General features: G+C 39.2%; 1 protein-coding gene across 1 annotated transcript; it reads right to left on the bottom strand.

The window, feature by feature from the left end:
* Window positions 1-3,568: 3,568 nt before the first annotated feature.
* LOC139711900 (rab proteins geranylgeranyltransferase component A 2-like) lies at window positions 3,569-22,581 on the bottom strand. The gene is made up of 18 exons (XM_071623746.1): window positions 22,447-22,581; window positions 20,500-20,566; window positions 19,718-19,790; window positions 17,688-17,839; window positions 16,679-17,252; window positions 15,798-15,914; window positions 14,779-14,899; window positions 13,205-13,320; window positions 12,446-12,552; window positions 11,705-11,779; window positions 11,159-11,203; window positions 10,264-10,320; window positions 9,893-9,953; window positions 9,012-9,108; window positions 7,081-7,179; window positions 5,823-6,016; window positions 5,106-5,219; window positions 3,569-4,139 (listed from the first exon to the last, which is right to left on the bottom strand). The coding sequence occupies exons 1-18, from the start codon at window positions 22,496-22,498 to the stop codon at window positions 3,903-3,905; spliced, it is 2,358 nt and encodes a 785-aa protein (XP_071479847.1). The 5' UTR covers window positions 22,499-22,581; the 3' UTR covers window positions 3,569-3,902.
* Between the last annotated feature and the right edge of the window lie 1,272 nt (window positions 22,582-23,853).

Below are 23,853 nucleotides of genomic sequence, written 5' to 3'. Positions count from 1 at the left end.
ATAGACTTATCACTGTTGTTCCATAGAAGAAGAAATACTACATGCAATTAAAATTCATTCTCTCAATCTTGTTCTCACATGGGAATGCAGTAACTATCGGTACATGCAATGGGAAAGTGTCTAGCAAGTTCCAGTTTGCAAAATATCATACATACAAGACATAGTTACAAGCCGCAGTATCGCGGCTGGGGGATATACAATGTAACAGATGTGACACACGCTCTCAATTCTGGTACCAGCAAGGCAGTGGTGTATGTGGGAGCTGGAAATGGGGTTGATTTTGAAAGAAGTTTAGCTAGATGTGCCTAACTCTTGTGCCCTAACCTGTAAATATGTTGTTACCTGTAGTATCTAGTTTTGGAAGTTCATCAGTGATTACAGACCGGCTAGACTTTGGTGAACTAACTAAGGAAGGAGAAACGACAACAGATGATTTTGCTTGTAGCTGTCTATCCAACTTCAGACAAGGAAACCACATCTGTCTCCAGATGATGGTGCCTTGAAAGCTGCCCTTGAGATAGAAGCCTTCCATCTGGCAGAGAAGCAGCGAGGGTTCCAAGGACGGAGAGTTCTTGTGGTCTAGATGAAAGATGCTACACAGACTCAGACCCTCGCAGAAGAAGTAATCAAGGTAGTGGCCGATGGGATGTCGGGTCACTGAGAAGCCCTAACTGGACTCAAGAGAACAGTACAGAGGTTGCATAGTGAGGTAAGCAACCTTCATGCAAGAGCACACCAATCCAATCAGGACAAACAACCTGGAAGTCAATGCCCTATGGAGAGACGGTGCTACTTCTGAAAGGAGATTGGACACCTCAAAAGGAATTGTCCAAAGTTACACCTGTCTCACGAGGGAAACGAGCAAGCGTCAGATGGACGAGTCGACAGCTGACAGTAATAAGCTCCTAGCCCATATGAGTTGCCCTACACAAAGAGATAGAGGGATGTCTAGTGATGGGATATACCTACATGGAAGGTGCATGGAGAAGACATAACTTGCCTCATTGACACAGGAGCCAATGTATTTATTCTACAAGATGGAGTATTCAAGCATATTGTCAAAGGAAATAGACTGGCACTGACAGATGCAGAATCCAGGACGAGTCTTGCAGACAAAATCAGTGTTCCTGTTCTTGGCAAGTAAAGATAGAATTGGAGATTGGCGAGCATGCACTCTCGCATGCATGCTGGGTAGCAGACATAGGCCCTGACTGCATTTTGGGGCTAGACTTCCTCAGGAAGCAGCGTTGCTCAATCATTGTACGACTGGGCCTGGTATCTCTCAATCCACTACAGCATGCCAAGAAGACCACATCCGAATTTCACTGTAGGATAGTCTTAACAGAAACAGTAGAGGTCCCCGCTATGTCTGAGATGATCTTACCAGGCCAAGTTAAAGACTTGCAGACAGAGTGCCAGTGCGAGCTAGGGTTAGTTCAACCAGCAGAATCATTTCATCAGAAGGGACTGCTGGTGGCCTATAGTCTTGTAGTGGCCCAAACGGGAGATATAGGCCTACCTGTTAGAATTTGCTAACTTCACAAAAGACGTTGTCGCCGTTTACAAGAACACTACTGTACGGACTTGTGAAGGCTTATATACCATCTCCAACCTTGACAACGAAGGTTACAGCAGTGATCAAGATGAATCCATTCCTACCCACATAGAGCAACTTTACAAAGATGCAACCCTGGAGCTGGCTGATGCCCGAAAAGGGTTGGTTGCAAAGATGCTTGTGAAATGGCAGGGCTTATTTGCCTGTGATTCACAAGGACCAAGATAATCCAGCACCATGTTGACACTGGAACACACACCCCAATCAGACAGGTAGCTCACCGACTTCCTTTCCACAAACAAGATATAGAAGCCAACACAGAAATAGACAAGACGCTTACAGCTGGCATAATCAAACCTTCCAGCAGCCCTTGGTCATCTCCAATTGCCCTCGTTCAGAAGAAGGATGGAAGCCTCATTTCGGTGCAGATTGTCGGAAACTACACAAAATCATAGTCAAGGATTCCTACCCACTGCCAAGGATTGACGACACCCTTGAGATGCTACGTGGGGCCACAATCTTTTCCACCCTGGACCTTACCAACGGATATTGGTAGATCGAGATGGACCACGCAGACAAACCAAAGACAGCCTTTGCTATACATCGTGGCTTGTTCCAATTCAATGTGATGCCGTTTGGGTTATGCAAAGCCCCAGCCACATTTGAGAGGCTAACTGTAATCCTAACACCTGTTTTCACGGTGAGGAGAGTTCTATTGGATGCTTGTTATGATACAGAAACCTGTCGCATGGACTATGAAGGACTCTCTAAGAATGTGAGTCATGCATGCTTCTTTATATTATGAGCCACATATTCACTGATTTATTGTGTAATGAGCCGTAATGTATGGCCTCCTTTAAGATTCCCATGTATGAGTTGCATGTCTCGGAATGTTAATGGGATTCCTGCAGTCAAGCAAATGTAGAACCTGACTGTATGGTGTGCAAAAGAGGAAAAAGGGGTTCAAAGAACACAAGGGGACAGTATGAAGCTTTAATGACATGGTGGTATGAGAAGTTTGTTAATGTATGTTGTGCTGTTGTAAGAGCAGCTTGATTGCTCTTCCTGTTACCAATGCCCTACATATCAAACAACATTCATGAGTTTAAATCAGAGTTCCCTTGATTCCTTAAATCTTGAAGTGACGTGTCTTGTAATAAGAGCTATCCGAAAAGGCAGGGCTCCACACTAACTTTTTTTTTGGTGGCCCGGTGGGGCCACCAAAATCATCAATTTCAAATATTTGGTGCCCCGAGAGAAATTTGGTGGCCCGAAAAAAAAAAAAAATTAAAAGTCCTTTTTTTTTTTAATGACTCGCACACTCACTGCACGCATTTATGCATTTCCGTCGCAAAAAGTTACAAATTTATTGATATACTTTTCAAAAAATTTTGGTGGGCCGAGGCGGGCCACCAAATTTGCCCTTTTTAAAAATTTGGTGGCCCGACTTTCACTTTTGGTGGCCCCGAGCCACTGTTAGTGTCGAGCCCTGCAATAGGAACATAAATACCGGCAGTAGTACACATGGAATATCTTGTCACATCTAATTTTGTACATGTTTCACATGATGTGATACTAGCACAATGATAACACTGTGCGATTATCTTGTTGATTAGAATTTGTCTAATACAATGTAAATGTACAAAAATTTTGTAAGTTTACACTATTTCACATCCACACTTGGGAAAATTAAAACATGTAAATTCTTCACTGAGCATGAAAGATATATTATGCATGCAGTCTAAATTTCAATCCAAAATGAAATGGGAATTGTCAAACCTTCATAATCATGTGATGCTTGATAACAAAAATGAAATAGTCTCATACACAGTCACTTGATACACAAATCATTATCTGTTCACCATTTTGCATGTAGAGCTTCAAAAGACCACTTTACTAAATTGTCTTGGAGTATGACTCTGAAACTGTCATGAAACAATCAGGTACATGAACATAATATAACAAATATATTTAGTATATGGCAAGAAACTAAAAGAGACTGCTGGGGAAAGTGAGTTTTTTCTTACATATAATGCCACTCAAATCACTGCCATTCCGAGGCTACTATCTTGGTGCTGTTTCAGCTAAATCTGATTCTTACTACTTTTCTTTCTTCCAGAGTTGTCCTGCCATTAGCATTTACATGTCTGATAAGCTTCAATAATTGGTAAAAGCATATGAAAATGACAAACTTCACTATAAAGAAAAGGTTCAACTATTTTTGTGTGTCATTTCTATGAATTACATAATTTCTTACAGATGCATAAGTACAATATAGCACTGGCCCCTACATACAGTGTATCATGAGAAAACTTCTCTCATTCTCTTCTCAATTTCATTTTCGGCTTCAGTCTGTTGAATCTGCAGTGTTGACCGACTTACTGCTGTCCTTGGCAATCTCTGCGCTTTGATTGGTGCATGCCTGCTCACTTTGAAACCCTCCTTCCGTGTCATTGGCTGGTTCAGGCTGTGGTGCGACCTGATTGGTCCCTGACACCTCCTGAACATCTTCTTCTTTGGCTTGGTCAGCAGATTCCTGGGCCTCCTTCTTTTCCGTTTCCTCCTCGCCTTGCTGAAATCCAGCCTGATCAAGGAAGATTGCACTAATTAACCAATTGTCTATTGAAACCTACTGGGTCTAGTATGAAGCCTATGTGGACGACAGAATCTTGAAGAAATTGAACTGATTGATTGATTTGATTGATTTCATTTCATTTCTTTTATTTCAGCATGACTCTTTCACACAAGAATATAACATAATATCAATTGAACAGAGTTACTGAGTAAATTTGACAAGGGAAATACATAGAAATAGGTAAATGATTGACTTTTGAAGAGCACTGTTTTTCTTGATAATACATAACAGAGATGAGCAGGTGTCATTTTACGCATAAAATATAACATCGTATCATGTACCTGCTGTTCAAGAGACAAATTAAGCTAATCTAAGTGTAATAGAAATGCAGGAGACCATTATTATGAGCAGATGCTTGACAAGGATAATGGCTTCAGAAATACACATTATACAATTTGATCACAGATGATTCATTCACCACTCACTCAATTCATGTAGTGTCAATGAAAAAATTCCACGGCTAATGTGAATCTGCAACTCATCAGGTAAAAAAAAAAAAAAGATTGGTCATGCAATTTCAGCTACCTTACTTCATCAAGGCAATGGGATTATTCCCTTAAGTTTGAATATCACCAGCCTTAGCAAATGTCCCCATTTCCTAGGAATGTACGTTGTACTGTTCCATTAATTCAATGATCTAGCAATATTGATAGCAATGCTGCTGCTGCTGCTGCTGCTGCTATATGACTGCTACCACCACTAAGAAAAATACTTGAAAACAATTTCATAAATGACAATGAGAATGAGGATAAATTATCGCCATCATCATCATCATCATCATCATCATCGTCATCAAAAACAAAATTAATATTAGATAATAACAATTTAATCGTAATTACTGTAAGGGCATTACATTTCCATATGACAGATATTTTTCCATTCTCTTCTCGATGATAACAGTCCTGGTTTGCTTACCTGTGAATGTCCAGGATTGTCTTGGCCTGGATCTTCAAAGACGAGGTCATCAGGCTCTGGTGCAGCCGGTAGGAACTCCTCCCCTGGACAGATGAGATCAAAGATTCTCCGGGCCTGTCGCCATGGAAACAGGAGAAGAAGAAAAAAAGGAGAAAATACAGCTGTGATGATGATGCTACATACAGGAAGAGAGAAATTCAAGATCAAAGCAACTTGGATATGACCTCAATGCCTTGCACCACACCTGGTTTACTGCATCCTACCTTTACTTGGGCGAGACATTAGGATATCATTGTCATGAATGTATCTTCTTTATCAAACATACATTCTTTTCCATAAAAAGATAAAGAAAACTTCAATATCGTTTTTTGCTGTTTTTTTTCCTTTTTTTTTGTTTTGTTAAGTTTGTTCATTGATTGTTTGTTCTGATATTGGAGAAGTTTTAGAGAATGTGTACTGTAAAACATGATATTTTCGCGGCATGAAATTTTCGTGAATTTGAGCCGATGGATTTTTCCCGCCATGAAATTTTCGCGAGTTGCCTCTAACATTCAATGCATAAAGTGTAGACAAGAACTTTCACACGCATTTTAATCTCTCGAATCTTGGCTCTCGCAAAATTTGTGAAATCAAAATGCATGCGAACATTCCTCATTTTACAGTATGTTGGAAGCCTTAACCCACTTGGATCATTACAACATATCTTGGAGAATTCACCTGTTTAACAGCATGCTCAAAGCCTAGAGAGGCTCCCGCCCCGGCGGTGACGTAAGCATTGCCAGGCAACCCCTCACGCAGGGCTTCATCGGGTATCTCTGTGATGTCTTGCTGGGTGAAGAAGAGAGACCAAAGGATGCGCGGTCTTTCATCTCCGTCCTCCTCATCCCCATCCTTGGAAGACAAACCCTCTCCTGCAGGGAAGATAGTACCATACATCTAATATGATGCCATACTTCTAACATATAACACATCTCTCGGTGATGCAGATCATTATAACAAGAAGATTGTGGGGGGGGGGAGATATTAAACAAATCAATCAACAAATCCTCATCAAACATCACACAGACACAGTCTCAATGTGAGGAAAATGCAGCTCGTTTATCAGTTGCTGGCTTGTTAAATGAGGTCTTTCTTCTGCCTCTTCACACACCTGCAACACATCTTTGCATACTTTGCACATTTACAGTATGTTGTTGATACCAAGACAAGCAAATAGAATTGATTTAGTCAATGTGGGAACTTTGTTCCCACTACCGGTGAGAAAATATACACTGATAAAAGACTTTACAAAAGTGCTTACAATTTTACTTTTGAGATGAAAGTGGATGAATGATTTAAAAAAAAAATAACTGTAAGTTTCTAAAATAGAATATCCGGTGACTTGTTGCACTAGTTGAGATGGATATACCACCTGACGTAGCTAGTACAATGTTCATTAATAGTGCCTCTCTTACTCAGTGTGTGTGTTTACTTCATGTATTCACAGAAAGACAAAGGTATTATCAATAGAAAGTGATGCATATTCTGACTGCTTGAGAGCCGATTATGGGTTTGATATTATGGCTTGCATTACCTCCAAGCAGTTTTGCCTAGTGACTTGCCCACACCCCCCCCCCAACAAAAAAAAACCATATCATAATTGTTTGAAAAAGCACAGAACGTGGGGAATATCACATAGTACTGCTATATGCATGCATATTTCTTGGCTGAATGCGTAAAGAGTCAACTTAACAATTTTACATTTCTGAAAAGTGATTAAAGCAATACCTAAAATCCTACGATGATGTCAACAGGATCACTTTTTGCCATTACCTTTAAAATGACATACAAGGTACATTTACTTGAAAAGCATTGGTAAGCTCTGTTCCTTATAATGGTCCATCTAGAGTGTAGCACTGGTGCTTGTGTCAATCATAAATAATGAACTTAAGTATTGAAAAATTATGCCAGTTATGCCTTGCATTTTTTTTTTTACCATTTGATGCTGTCTGGAAGAACCTGTCTACAACTGGTTTTAAACTATCGCTGGCCAAAACTCCTGGATCAGAGGATCTGCTGGTCAGGTGGACGAGGACTGAAATTGAATGGCAAAAAACAAACAAACATTGATTTAACTCTTGTGCTTTGCTCACAGATCGGCATTCACACTGGAGTGCTTTCTTCGGCGATTGACACAAATGTTTGAAACGAATTGTCAACAAATAGAGATTAGCTAATCCCCTAATCCATATTGCATCATCAGGGCTTTCTTATTGGACCGAGGCACATTAATCACCTGAGCGTGCTTGGTAATCTACACTTGGTCATGTCTGAATGGATTACTTAAAGCCCCCGTTCCACTATCAAGATTTGGACCCCGATCTGTCCCGATCTAGCAGATCGGGAGAGAGCGGCAAAAGCGTACGGGGATCGGAAGCATCGTAGCAGCAGCGTGTGGAGGTCGGGGTTGGAGCGGGCATTTTTTCAGATCGGGAAGAAATTTTGAACCGGTTCAAAATTTCTTCCCGATCTCCCCGATCAAAATTGGCATATTTTTAATCGTACGGCAAGTGGGGAGAGTGTAGTGACAGCGTAAACGCAGCGGGGATAGCGTAGTGACGGCGTAAACGCAGCGGGATGAGCGTAACAAGGTCTTTCTGAGCGTAGTAACATCGGCACAAGAACGGGAAGTAATTTTAGCTGTAATTTTCGAAGAAGAAGAAGAAGAAGAAGATATGAAGAAAAAGAAGAGAAGAAAGCAGCGAAGCAGCTACCCAAAAGGCGAAGAAAGAGAGACTGCATGTGATGCTGAAAGAGGAGGAAGAGGACATAGCAGAATTTTGAAGAATATGAAATCATCTACAACTGGAGGAAGACGAACTATAAAAGCAAGGACATCAAGAAAAAGCCTTGGAAAAAATCAGCACGTCTTAGTTTATACAATGCATTGCTGCGAAAGAACCGTGAGTTGAGGAGCCTCTTCGAGGTCCACAGTATATTTCTTCGGTTCTGCATGCTAATAAGTTGACTGACTGCAGACCGACAGTCGAATCGGGGTACATCGGGGCACATCGGGCACTTTTCAGCTCTCTGAACGGGGTAACAGCGTGATAAGATCATATAGATCGTTCAGAGCGTAGATACAGCGTGCATCGATCGGATAACATCAGCAACATCGCACTGACAGCGTAGCTACATCGTTCTAAAGCGTACCGGCAGCGGCAGAGATCGTAATGTCTCATTCCCGATCATCGTAGTAAGAGCGTAACAAGCACTTTGTAGTCGTAACTGCAGCGTACTTAGAGTGTTGTAGCATCGTACTGTCTCCAGATCGGCTCAGGTTTTACCCGATCCTTCCCGACCTGAGAAAATTGTCAAATCGTAGCGAGAACGGCATAGTGGAACGGGGGCTTAATGCTGACAAAAAAGTACTGTCAAGTACAAGGGGGACATAAAGGGTTAAATAATTTAAATTTTGACATTTAACTGAGATACACATCAGGTTAACTTTGTGTATTGGCATTGTAGGCTTTTGCAGATTTTTTTTTTCTTTTTTTTTTTGCATCATGACATAGAGTCAGCTTTTTTTATTTTCTTGACAAGAGTGAAAAATATGGAAAGTAAAATAACAAAACTGCTTCCTTGGAAAAAGTGTTTTAGAATGTAGGCCTATACATTGCTTTAAAATTTGCCATGGTCACCTTGAAATTGTCACAATCTAGAGCTATTATTTAATAAAGAGTGATACATGTACATGTACTCATGCAAAGAGAAGACCTTTCATTTTTCACGATATTCCTCAGTATACAAAAATCATGCCTATAATACATGGTCTGTGAGATATCATATCTTGATTGATCATTTTCCAAAATGATATCTATAATTTGTGGATGCTAGTCAAGTAGAAGTAATCTTTTTGCAACTTACAGAGTTCACGGGGAGCTGCACACGCGGCATAACCAACTTCAATGACTTGAACAGGTGTTCCACTGCCCTCTAGTGGTGGAATGGTGAGCAATGTGATCTAGAAATGTGCAAATGGACAAGAAAGTGTGGATATGGGCTAACAATGATAGAAGATTGTTATTATTTTGCCTTTACCTTTAAAAGTTGCCTCAAGAAGGAACGAACTGTAAGCCTGATGTAGCAATCTATACTATATAAACCCTTTGGAGACCAATACACTGGAAAGATAATATTCTCAATGAACAGGTCTGATGGCAGAGACAATTTGCTGTGTCTAGATCATATTTCATTTCAGCCATTCATCGGTGTCTGCAAATCCTACATAAACTTTTGCAAAGAAAATACAAGCACAAAATATGATGAAATTAACAGTACATTTCGATTTTGTGATACAAGTTATTATGCTATACTACAGACTTAAAATAACTAATGAAGTGTTCAATGGGGTTTCAGGGGGTTGACACAAAGAGCAAAGCTTGAAAGTACACATAACCATGGAAAAAACATTTAATTTTTGATCTACCGGTATTCATTTTCTTCAAACAAAAGCTGCAGGTGTACGTGCATGAGGGGCTGGGGATGGGGTGTGTGATGGTGTTGATGGTGCCATCACTCTGCTCAAGCTCCAATCAATTGGACAAAATGAATTGAATAATAATTACTTTCTTATGTGAAGGGAAATTTACGTACCTCTGGAATGATAATACATTCTGACTTAAAATCATATTTCTGATTGCCACAATAGTATTACCGTTCAAGACCTATTGACCACCAAAACCATATGTTGCTGTTGTTGATTTTTAAATGGTGTGTGCCGGGAGGGGGGAGGGGATATCACTCACCTGTTCTGAATCCGCTGGCTTCACCGATTTGTCCGTGATCAAAATCCCTCTTGAAACGTTACTACACAGAAAGACAGAATAAGTGAGGGTGCTTATATCATACTATAAGGTAACTACATCCTTCACGAGCAAAGTTGGTGTCAAAAGTGGACATGTGGTCAATGAGACATTGCACTGTGAGAACTTGTGTGACCAGTAACTTAGCACTGATGGCTTGTTTTAAAATCAAAGTGAAATACAGGAAAGGCTGGAAAAAAATCCATTTACATTGATATTGACAATGTGATAATCACTTGATTTTTCATCTATACATTACTCAGATTAGGTGGTGAAGTACTAGTATTATACACGATACTCAAAGGATGGCATACCTTGGTGTGATTGCTGAAGCTTGTCTTGGAGTGTAGCTGTATTCCATTATAAGGTTCCTGAAATCATTTACAAGCAAACATAGGACATAGAGGAATGCCAAACTGACAACATGTAAACACTGCCAATATTACAGTATACCATCTACAGCAGCTTCTCTCTCTCTCTCTAACACACACACACACACACACACACACACACACACACACACACACACATACACACACACATATACAGACCTCTCACGTTTTGCAAACATGCATGTGATATGTTTTTGAAGTGCATGTTTTGGAGTCATCTTGATAAGGTAAGTCTTTGTAAGGTATTCCTTCTACAAATATACAAAGCACTTACAGCGTAACTACACTGAAAAATTTGGACACTATACAAATGTGTTTTACATCTACTACATAACTCAGAATTTCACTTCTGTTAAGGAAACAGCTTTCAAGATAACAGCAATATACAAAACCTACTTAAAAGAGTAGCATATCACTCGACTTCAAGCTAATGGTTGATTCAAAAACTTCAATCTTATATTGCATGTACAACTACAAGACATCCACGATTTGTAATTTCTGGTGCAAATGCCTGCCACCTTTGAGCCTTACAGTTCTTGTTGTGAGTGAATAAACAATTGCTATTCTTGAATCAGGCTAGGAATGATTTGAATATAATGAGCAATAAATGACAAATGAATGCATAGATGTAATATCACACATTATATCTTATGCATGGAATGAATGACTGTAGATTGAATTGAATGAAAGGGTTAGCTACACAATCCTCTGATTTGATCCTTGTTTTGCAATAATGTTTTCAGATTGTAGGGGGGGGGGGGGGGGTGGGGGCGGGATAGAAAACAAATATCTTAAAAAGAAAATAATGTTGACTTACCGACATGTGAGTCTTCTGCCTTCTGTATCCACGATGCCTTTGACACTAGGGGACAGAACAGAGAATGTTTTTATACTGACCGATGCAATGACCACTGACTAATATACACACTGAGAGTGATGCCTTATGTATGCCACGAGGGAGGTTAAAGACTTGGCAGAAAATGTCGTGACCCACTCATGTACGAAATCTTTTACGCTATTTTTCTGATTATAAATGTTGGTTAGTCCATTGCCTGTATCATCTGCATTTCAAGTGTATCTACTGAATGTGGCAAATGCAATGATCACACAGGCTAATACACAGATGGCATACTTCCACAATACTGACTGACTGACTAGCAATGACGCCCTATGTCTTCAATGGGAGAGTTAGGAATGAGCAAAAACAAAAACAGAAACAAAAGAAAAATCTTAATGTCAGTTTGTCTGTTATGCCACATGTAATTGAACTTGCATACCATCTGAGTTTGAAAGACTGAGCACAGAGTGTAGCCAAAATTAAAAGTCCCTGTTTTACGTAGACTTAAACCACTTGACAACTTACTTATTTTCTGCATCAGTAATCATGCCTCTTACTCCAGTTCGCAGTACATAGATGCCTCCAAACACTGCACACATTCTGTAGGGGAGAAAACACACACAGAATTTTGACAAATATGTCACAAATTGACAATCTATGACTATTTTTCTTTTTGGCATATGTTGACAGGTACTGTACATTCACTAAAAATCAAATTATTGTATGTCATTTTAAGGAAATATATGAAAGGCACAGGTTGTGGCACCAACTAAAAACAAATCCTTTCACAGTCCCTGTATTATCAATTTATCATTACATATATTTACACAAACATGAAAACACTTCTTACAAGAGGTGCATTTTGCTTTTTCAAAACTATCGATGGCAGCACAAAATGTGCATTATAAATGTTATACATGGAATCCACTTTATCCAATGTTCCACATAAACAAATGAAGAAAAAGAAAGACGAACCAACGTATATGTGAGATACTTTGTTGTGCAGATATTCAAGTGACTTTTAGTGCTCCGACCAAAGTTTCCTTCTTTTTTTTTTACATTTTTATGATACATACATGTAGTATGTACAAAAATACTTTGAAGTTTGTCCAGTATAAAACTTTTGTCTGTTAATTTCTTGTATCAAAGCTACCAGCAATAAGTCAAACATGAGAGATTTGAATATGATTGGTATGCCACCCTTGACCACATTGTTCTGCAGCACTGAAAATGTTCTGCCAGAGTCCCATATATTACAAAATGTACCTGCAGAAGCACTGAGGTAGTTCTCCACTGCCGTACATTGTCCAGAGGAAGGCGGTGTTGCCATAGCGACCCAGAGACCGCAGAAAGTACTGCATAGCTTTGAGAGCCTAGAGGGAAATATGAAATGCAGAATAAAGCCCCGTTAACACACACCTAGAATTAACAGCAGAATTGATATTGCAACACTATGTGAAAACCGCTTGCTCTCACAATATATTCACAATATATCCATCTTGATTGTTTGGGGTTTTTTTAACCTCACAATAAGTTGTCATTGTAAATGCTGAAGTCTGCATTTCAGTACAATTCTTTTCATGGATATCCTCAGCTGAACTATTTTGACACTATTGAATCTAATTTTTTTCTTTCAAAATGACAGCTAATTGATTCATCAATATCTACGAACAAGACTCACAATAATGGGCCATTCTAGAGACTGCTATCATATGCCTCGATCATAGACAGTGTATTTCAAACCAGAAAGTTCAATTATTCATTTCCATTTCAAACAAAAATATTCAACAAGCACAATGCATACAATACACTTACAATCATCTCCTTCTTACAATTTGAAATTAAGCCTTTGTTTCAAGTCATGGGGAAATGTGAAATAAAGGTGTTCCATCACTTGGCACTAATATTTGATTGTCCATGTCTTTCAATTTTTTTTTTCTTTCTGTTTTGCAACATGTTCATGCAACTAGAGAGAACACTGCAACTACAAAATGCACACTACAGTATCCAGCCAATGACACTCACCTCCTGAGTGGGTGTCTCTGCTGTCACCATGGCGATGGAATGGATGACAAAGTGCTGAAGAGTAGTTGTCAGTTTTCTTGACTTGAGGAAATCTACAAAGGGCTTGTCGATGAAGTCTATGGGGAGCAAAGGAAGGCAAAGGTATGCAAAATAGTTTTGTGAGCTCTGGAGCTAAAACACTAAAAGCCTGCTCTGACGGTAGCAGAGTTGATACTTTCATTTCTCATTTCATACAGGCTTTAAACACCATCCTGATGTAACAAGGTTCTTTTTCCTCTCTCTCTTTCTCTCTCTTAAAAAGTTGGCAATAGCTGGATACACTATCAATCGTAAAGTACAAATATATTGTATAAGCCATGTATTTCATGAGGTTTTTGATTTTGCGAAATTCGCGAAGCAGGCGCTTTTCACAAATTTAACAACCAGCAAAATTATCATCTCTGACCTTGCCATGAATGCAATGTGCATGCATACATGTCTCCCTTCATTACTGTACTCTCAGGATCACAAATTTAACCACTCACCATATTGTCAGGAAGTTTCAATTCATTCAAGATTAGGCTCGTTAAGTACAGTAAACCTCGCATGAGTCGAAGCTCTCGGGACTGACAAAAATGCGTCGACTTAAGTGAACTTCGACTCTCGCGAGAGTCGATTTTTTTTTCGACTCACAGTTATGTACATGTATTATAGTACATTTGCATGCATGTGTGTGTGTGTGCGTGTGTGTGTGTGTTTGCATTCAAATTTATATGTTCTTGAAGATAATGTTCTTATTTTGTTCTAAATTGAACGTGGAATTTGTATCAATCAGACAATGCTAGTACCGTAGTTTAACGTAGTTCTGAGAATGTCTGCGCTAATGCGACAATGTGCATGTGCTATGTCTATGGCGCAACATAGGTAGCCATCTCTGTCAACCTACCCTGAGACAAACACTCTCCCAGGCCCATCCCACCTCCATTGAACAAAACTATATAGCCAGCCAGGCACGCACAAACTAGCTCCGCCCACTTGGCCTGTCACTAAAATTTAAAGCAGCAATTATTGGTTGACCAAGGAGTTCTGGCTTGACATGGATAAAGTATGGATGTGCTGTGTGTGTGGATAGTATGGATCGATGTGCTGTGTGTATACATGTATACATGTGTATGTATTCGACATGCGTGCGCAGCGGTACGGTGAGTGTGCATGCTTACCTGCAGCAGGTCAGGGACGGGGTTCTGCGACATGCCGATTTTTTTTGTTCTCCTCGAGAATGCCAGACAAAAATCTTCTTCGGCTCAAGTGATGTAAACTACGTGTATTTTGTACAAAAGGGACTGAATGTTTTACTTCGACACAGCCGAAATTCGACTCTCGTACTTCGGCTTATCCAAATATTTCTAAGAGAAAATACATAGGGAAAAATCGGGACTTTTTATTTTGCTTCGAGTTAAGTGATTTTCGACTCACTCGACGTCGACTTATCCGAGGTTTACTGTATATGGCATATACAGTAGCTGTTCGACTGGCATTCAAAAATCAATCCACACAGGGTCAGAGTCAACTGGCCTCGGACCGATGGCACCCACCTCTGTATTCATCCTGTCTGTTCTCGTGATCGAGGCAGAACTCGATCACCCTCATCAGCATCCTCTTCTCCAAGACCGACACGTAGCGGCTGCTGAAGACGTCGGCACGAGAGCACGGAACCTGCCATCATAGCAGAAAGCAACATTTTACAGGGGTTTCTTTCAGCATCAAACTAGATGCAGATGCAGTCCATATGTATTCTTTGCAATTCAATGTTGAATACAGGATTTTTTCATTGATGCCAGTGCTACTGTTCACAAAATGAGAATTGTTCAATGTGTACATGTTTTGCCTTCAAACAGTCCTGATTAACAACTGGGAATGCTAAATATATATCATGACTACACTATTTACACATTAAAGGGACTGTACAGTACTGGTTGAGGTGGGGATTCATGTTTTGAACATTCCCAAGTGAGATGAGAAACCTCTTATGAAATATGAAAGAGCATGTAATTTTAAGAAGGATTCAATGTTTATTTGATGAAAATTGGTTTTCAAATGGTTGAGATATCTAAAAAAGTGATAATAATAAAATGCCACAGGCCACGCCTTTTATTAGGATCTTTTTGTTTCACCTTGTTTTTGGATATCTCAGCCATTTCAAAACCAATTTTCATCAAATAAACTTTTGATACCCCTTAGAATTGCATGCTCTGTGACATCTCATAGAGTGGTTTCTGAATATCTTGCAAAACGTTAAAAGCTAAATCTTCACCTCAACCACAACTGTACACACCCTTTAAGCTTAATAACATGGAAGGATGTGAATTCTATGAAGAAAACTAAGCAAATATGGTGGCATACACCAATGTCACAAGCAATAAAATTTATGAAAATTACATGAATGCTCTTGAAATACTTCCAGCTGTATTGATAACAATCATAACTTAGTGGTTTGGTAAAGATAACAAGATCTGTTACCAGAAGTAAATCAATGTTTCAAATAGCATCTTTAGATATTCTACAGAAGGCGCTGGGTAATCCCCATCCCACATCCTGCCCCAATGGAACTTACCTGCTCCAGTTTACCATTAATGTGTGTCAGGATGCGAGTGACTGCTTTAAACTCTGCATAGCGGCTGATCCGAGATGACACCAGCAACTCCACCATTGACCCGCGACAAAACATCAACTGAGAAATGAAAATTGAAGGGAGAAAAAAAATCAATGCGCAGACATGACGACTATATCACGACAATATTGTGAGACCGACCTTTTGAGACATTTTCTCGAGATGACAACAATCAAACAGTTAAAAAGGTGCAAAACCCTTAAAGACATTATTTACCATTTGCGGATGAAACAAAAACCCAGCTTTGGTGCTTCAAAATAGTTCTTAAATGTGAATTAGGGTTAGAAACAACCAATGTAAAAATGTTAGTCAGTACAATCAATGTCAAGTAGGCCCTATTGTTAAATATATAAAATGTGAACAATAGTTATGATAAAACTGTTCAGAATAAAGCATCTACAGTTTGAGTTATGGTTTATTGAGAACAATAGTGATATCTCCTTATATTGTACACTTTATTGCAAAATGTTTATTTGGTAGGATGTTTTGTGATACAGCTGACCTACATAAATGCATCTAATGTGATAACTCAAACATTCTTAAAATCACTGCTCCCAATGGTAAATAATACCTTTAATGAATGTTTGCCTGTTCATGGCAACTTGTTTTAAGAAGGAAAACAATGTTGTTTAATCTTGAATGTGTTACATCCTGCTCTCCAGAGAGAAATCTAAGATGAAAAGCTGGAATAAAAATAATGCCAGTGTGTTTATGTGTGTGAATGTGTGCACATGGTTCTTTCCTTTCAAGATCAAGAGACCGATTTCATGCAGAACTAACACAAAAATGCAAAATTCTGTTCAATCGAGCATGTGTGGAATTACCTTCGGTGACAAGTCAATGTTGAATTTTCTCCACTCTTTGCTGATGCCCTCCCATGTCCACTCCTTCCTTCCCACCTCAACAGGTGGACTGACCACTTGCTCAGGTTGCTGTCCAGATCCCTCTGGAGTATTTTCACTTGCCCGTGCCTGCCCCTGGTCAGTGCTTGCAGCTGCCTCAGTAGCTGCCTCAGTTTCTGCATCTACTTCAGATTCATCCCCAGTTCTCCTTTCTACAGATGCTGGGTCATGGCTTTGTTGATCACTGGTTGACTGGTTATCATCTGGTGTCGCTTCACTACCATCTCCACGAGCACTGCTTGCCTCTGGAGAAGTGGTTTCAGTCTCTATCCTACCCGAAGCATCCTCTGCCTCTTCTCCTTGTGGGGAATTCTCACACGATACATTTGCAGCCTGTTCTGTGGCACTCACTTCCTCTTCAGCAGAATGGTGATCAGTTTGTTGCGTTCCAGATACAGTGGGATCATGGACTTGTGCAGCTTGAGATGTGTCAACAGTCTCATTTGATGCAGCTGGAGGAGATTCTGGCAGTGGTATCACCTCATCAGGCTTTTCTCTGACAGAATTGATAGAAAGAGGGAAAATATCAGGAGACTGAACCATAATTGCAAAATTCGTACTAGATGATCAGGGACATATTTAGACTGACAAAATTGTTCAACAAAGCCCATACGAGAGGGAAACGCCACAAGTTTTAAAACTGTTCCATTGAAACCTCACAGAAATATGATATAATGACATTGAACAAGAACAAAAATCCAATTACACAATCCTGCATGCACGCACAAACATACACACACACACGGGCAGGAACAGAGGAGCAGAATGTTCATACCCTATTTGTATACAGAATGATCAAATGGCAGGATTCTTTGCACTGTTTTCATAAAATGCTCTGCTTCTATCTTTTTTGGTAAAACAAAATATGATTTAAAACTTACAAGAAATAAAATCTGCATTTAAAGGGAAAAAAAAACCCAGGAGATCATACTTGACATGTTTGGTGATAACCAGATTGCTGATGGTCCCGTGGTATGGCTGCATGCCTACCAATCTCTCTCCTTCCTGAAGAGTGGCTGTTGAGCTGTCAGGAGAGGTGGCATTTGTGGCAGCACCATCCCCTGCTGAGGCTTCTTCAGAGGACTGTGTGTTAAAAGAAAGACACATAAATGAGACTGATGACAATGATGATGATGATGATAGTAAATAATAATCACCATCATCATCATCATCATTATCATCATCGTCATCATCATAATAATAACAATAATAATGATGATAAAATAATAATAATAATAATAGTAGCAGTAGTGATATGTATGGTCAAATACTGTAAACGTGGAAATTTTCGCGGTACATTAATTTTCGCGGATTTCGCGCTACGTTCGGCTAGCGCGAATTCAAAAACGCGCGAATATATCTTCACAATTTTCTATGCACATTTTGAACGGGATGAATTGTGTGCGCTTCATCGATGATACTGCTACGTAGTACAATGTACAGGCATGTTTACGCTACTAGTACTGTGCGAAGAGACGATAGATTGCTGTGTACTGTAGCATGCAGTGTGCACCGCGCGCACCGATGCTACATTCCCCCGTGACTACGGTACTACAGTCACAGCTGTACTACGTATTTGAGTGCTTGTACTCGCAGTCGAGCCGCTCGCTACGTCGCTTGTCGTACGCTGGCATAGCAAGCTATGTAGCAGAGGCTTTGGATGAAAGCAGTGAATGTGTACTACAGTAAAGTAACCTGCTGCGGAGCGCGAATTTAAGAACCCGCGAATACGTTTTCGAGCCGCTCAGCGCGAAAAATTAATCGCGCGAAAATATTGACGTTTACAGTACATCACCGCATCTTGGATATCTTTCATCCTGTTGCTACCCAAATATGGCACTTTATCATATTGTATAGATACAAGAAGCACCTTAATTTTTCCTGAATAAATATGCAGTATCCACTGGTATAAAGGATAAGAACCAGTACTGGCGGTTGGCAGAGGCTAGGCAGTCTAGTGGATACAGCGTCTGTCTATAAATCAAGAGACTGTTGGTTCAAATACATCCCAAGTATGTATGACAATGGTTTTTTTTATCATGGCTATAGCTCACTGCTACAACACCGAATAATCGGTGTTTATTTACATAAATTAATCAGTTGCAATAAAGACAGACCTGTTTCCTGGAGGTTAACAGGAAAATTGCATATTGTGCGCTCAGATCACTTTTCTGCAGTTAAAATATCTGTTTAGATGACTACGTGCATATAAGAGTGCAGTGCTGCACTCACTTTCCACCTAAATCTGCAAAGAGAAATTTCCTTTCCCACCATACAACAATGCCACATGTTATTAGGCTATAGAGAGCTAATAAAAATTAGCCATATAGCATTACACAGAGAGGCATTTTGGGCCAAAATGTTCTCATGTTATTATGTTTTGATCTTTTTCATTGCCTGCCTGTGACATTTCAGCTGATTTTTACAAAAAATTTGTGGAAGATTGTGCTTTGGTGATCACAACTATTGCAAAAAATCTATCTTTTGATAAGAGGTAAACCTTAGCTAAAATCCCCATGAGACCATCAGCCAAATCAAGCCATGCTTATGCTGGGTCTTCTGCTTCCTTGTTGATCAAATGTACTGCCTTTTATGATTTATAAAACCATATTATATCTTATGATAATTATGCATATTAAAAGTATTACATGAGATTGTACTTTTGTTTTGCTCCTTGTAATCAAGTTATGTTCTGTTTAATTCTTTACAGGAATGTACTTTTATTTTGTTATGACTTAAAGCAGAATAAATGCAAACAAACTTGCAAGATTACACATTCCACTGCCTATATATACCTGAACTACATACATATACATGTATGTAAAGAGATAAATGTGTAATACTTATCACTTTTCTTCATCAAACATGCAGATGAATTGTTCGCTTTGACTCTTGCTTGCTTCTAAGTTTGTTTGTTTGTTATTTATCTTATTTTGGGAATGTTTTGCAGCTGATGCTAACCTTGGTTTTGTCGATCCAGTCTAGCATACTCTTCAAGTGAAAGGATGCCCATTCTCCACTGTAGTAATCATTTCTGGAAAAAAAAAACAAACACACAAAAAAAAACATATTGATACAGAATGAAATGTATCAAAAACTGGAATATTTCTATTACTCTCATTTTGTTTGGTTGGTTTTTAATATCCAGTGCAGCCAAACCCTGCAGACTAAACATGGTAAAAAATGATGAAATGGAAAAGAAAAGAAAAAGAAAGAGCATGTAAGTTTTCAGCTTTGAACACTACTCATTCACCTTCTTAAACACGACTTCTGTCCAGTCATTCCAATACTTTCTATCATCCTGGAATGTAGAGGATGAATTGGATGAACATTGGATTTTTGGATGAACATGTTACTCTACGGGACAGCGGTGTAAGATTCTTTAACCGTTGGCATTTTAAGCACTATGATAAATCATGAATTTACAAGCAATTCACATTTATGAATGTGATTGCAGACAGGAACAGATTATGAGACACCTTCTGGCCTCACCCCTCCTGCCTAAACAGAGTAACCAAAATGACCAGAATGCCCTCAACAACCAAGCCAGAACCTACGTGGAATACTCGATGGGTGGAGTTAAAGTGACTCAAGAAGAAGAATAGGAATTTACGAAAAGCAAAAAGTTAAGGTTCACAAATAGTACACTAGTAATGTAAACACAAAACAAAACAAAACAAACAACAACAAAACTCAGCTAAGAAGGAAAGGATGGACCCAAATGAGGTGAACTAAAGGGATACCTGTCAAGATGCAGCACCTGACGTCCAACTCTAGCCAACGCTGCAGCTAAGATACTCTCCTGGACTCCTGGAATAGACATATTTTCAATACATGCATGAACATCTGTGACTGTGTCTCCAATCTTCTATGGTTGCTTATTTCAGACATGTCAAGATTATGCTCTTAGATGTGGTTTTTGGTACCCTGGGATACCAAATAGAAATACCCCATTGTGTTCAATTACTGTTTTGAAAAAAAAAAAAAAATGAAAATTATGTTAATTTAAGAATTCTAATCTTAAGAATCTAAATGTTTGTTTGTTTGTTTGTTTGTTTGTTTGTTTGTGTATGTGTGTATGTGTGTGTGTGTTTATGAATTGTTGAAACATTGGCCAAGCCCAGTGCATTGTCAATGACAATACCATGCCATAGCAAAAAGTAAAGAATCAATACTCGTACTTCCTCTTCTTTAATACTCATAAGTGTAGACTTAGAAATTAAGAGAATCTTATTCCATATTACCTGTGCATCTTTATGTGTTACACATACTGCTACTAATATGATTAACAAATGACATTGCAGGAAAACATGCAAATTACAGTACCGGTATAGGGGGAAGGTGTGGTCCAATAATGCAATATCCACCTGTCTCTTTTTAAAGGGAAGGTAAACCCAAAGAGCAATGTGGATTGAGTGAAAGCAGCAACATCAGCAGAACACATCAGTGAAATTTTGAGGAAAATCGGACAGTCGATGCAAAAGTTATGAATTTTTAAAGTTTTGGTGTTGGAACCGCTGGATGAGGAGACTACTAGAGGATATGACGTATGAGTGGACAACAATACAAAGAAAATATAAAGGAAATTCGACAAAAATTCACTTTTCTAGAATTATGAAAGAGCAATGGACCAACTGCTTTCAGAAAGCAGGGGGAATAATTGCTACCCTTAACATATGTCAATATCAAGTTGATGGAATTTGTAATTTTCATGAAAAATGGATTTTTTATAGTATTTTCTTTATATTTTCTTGGTATTCTTGTCCACTCATACGTCATAACCTCTAGTAGTCTCCTCATCCAGCGGTTCCAACACCAAAACTTTAAAAATTCATAACTTCTGCATCGATTGTCCGATTTTCTGCAAACTTTCACTGATGTGTTCTACTAATGTTGCTGCTTTCACTCAATCCACATTGCTCTTGGGGTTTATCTTCCCTTTAATCACATAATAATACTGTACTCTCGCAATTCCAGTGATTGACAGAAGATGTCTGCTTCTGTTTCTGTTTTGGTCCATTGGTATACTCAGAATTGTACCTGTAAGTACCAACATTATGGTCGTGTATGTGCAGGGCAGGAGACTTGTTTCACATTTGGAGTCTCCGAGTCTGATGAGTGATGTCACATTTGATGTCACTGGTAAAATCTTACGGACTTGGTTTGGAAGGTTATTTTGTGGGTGTTTCCAAGTAGAATCTGTATTTAGGCAGCCTTCTTAAAGGCTTCTAAGTAACAGCTAAACTGAATAAATTAAATAGAAATAATCTATAATAGAATCTAGCTAGTACTAGTAGATCTATAGTACCGGTATAGTAGAAATAAATTTAACGGTTTTTGTTAAATTATAAAATTTAAAAATTACACATAAATTTATTCGGTAAAATTTATTTAGGTAAAATTATTCATTTGCTTTGGCCATGCAAGTGATGTTGAGGGTACATGAATCAAGACAAGTGAACAAAAATTTGCTTTTATACATAGAAATCCAATGACAATGTACAGGACTATAGACTGTCTAAAAAGTAATACATTTGATTTATTAGAATTATTGAATTTACTAGCCATTGCACAGGATGCTGACATAGATGTGAATATATGGGACTGAAGCAACAACCTGGTTATTTAAAACAGAATTCGGCTATCCTTGTTCACCCTTTTCACGTATGTTCGCCCAGGAAATATCTCACCTGTTCCGACCACGATGTCATCATATTCCGTTGGTAACTCATCAGCAGCCATTTTCGAAGAAGTAGCCCGACGAATATCAGCTTACGAATGCGTTGAGTCACAGGTAGCTTACAGCTGGTCGTATTCCCATGCATGTGTATGTTTTGGGTGTGCGCAAAGCATAGCAAGCAAGTTATTAGGCGAGGAGAGTTCCAACTGGGGTGTTTCACAAAAAAGAAGCCAAGTCCATCTTACAATTACGATCGACTCAAAATCTCGGTATGTCACTGGTTTCCTTGATCAGCCTTTGGCATCATCTACTTCATATTGCTGTTAATATCAACAGAAGAAATGCTGTGTCACCTATTTTGATTACTACAAAGTATTTTCAACGGCTACAATGAAAAAAAAAAGTTGGCAAATAAATTTGCATTTTCATGAGGGAGTGATAATAGCTAGAACAACATTGAAGACACACACAACAATATGAGCATGGTCGGCGGAACCGTGGGGGCCGGGGGGGGGGGGGGGGGGCCGAGCCCCCCTCCCCCATTTTTTTGTGCACCATACAAAGAAATACATAATGTGTCAACAACAAGATAAGAGGTGTCAACAACAATATGAGCCTATGCGGCGGAACCGTGGGGGCCGCGGGGGGGGGGGGGGGGGGGGCACGCCCCCGACATTTTTGTGCACTTTACAAATAGGCCCTTCATAGGCCTAAAGGGTGTCATCACTTTGCCCCCCCCCCCCCACTTTGTTTTAACCCGGAAGTACGTAAGTGGCACTAAAGAGAAATATCAATAGATAGAGATCTAAATGTGAGCGCGGTATAAGGTTATGTTTTTCCACTTTTGAAAACGCTCCGCCGCCCCTGATGAGTAGGTCTTAAATCTCTATATCGAATTGAATTCTTCGTGAAACTCCTCACACGCACTGGGTATATAGTGCAATATTATTATTGTACCGGTATTCAAACAGCTGTCAATTTTCTATATCGATGATACATAAGAATTCCACAGGTGCATTGATATTGTGTACCTTTTTTGATGATGGGGGTTCGATGCCCGGACATCGCTTTCAGAGCATTTTGAAAGCTAACATGAAGTTGGGTGTATTTTGCTTGATTATCTAAGAAATTAAATGAAATTTCACCCATTATAAAGAATATGAAACGAAAGTCGGTCCCGTCCAGAAATATGTGCAAAAGTGTAATATGAGTATGTTGTACGTATAGTTTGAAACTGTCTCCTCCTATAATCAGGTAGCCTATGAGATAGCTGTTAAGCAGGCCGATCCCTACACCCACAAAACAATTAACAAATAAGCAAATAAACACGCAATACGAAACAAACAAACAAACAAACAAACAAACAAACAAACAAACAAACACATACACACAGTAGGTCCTAATAGATAATGTCAAT

The sequence above is a fragment of the Diadema antillarum genome, unplaced genomic scaffold (assembly GCF_040938485.1).
Source record: "Diadema antillarum isolate AM-2024a unplaced genomic scaffold, OU_Dant_1.0 seq00001727_RagTag, whole genome shotgun sequence".
In the NCBI taxonomy this organism is placed as follows: Eukaryota; Metazoa; Echinodermata; class Echinoidea; order Diadematoida; family Diadematidae; genus Diadema; species Diadema antillarum.
Note: the sequence above shows the minus strand (reverse complement) of the source record. Positions and strands in the feature narration are given on the sequence as shown.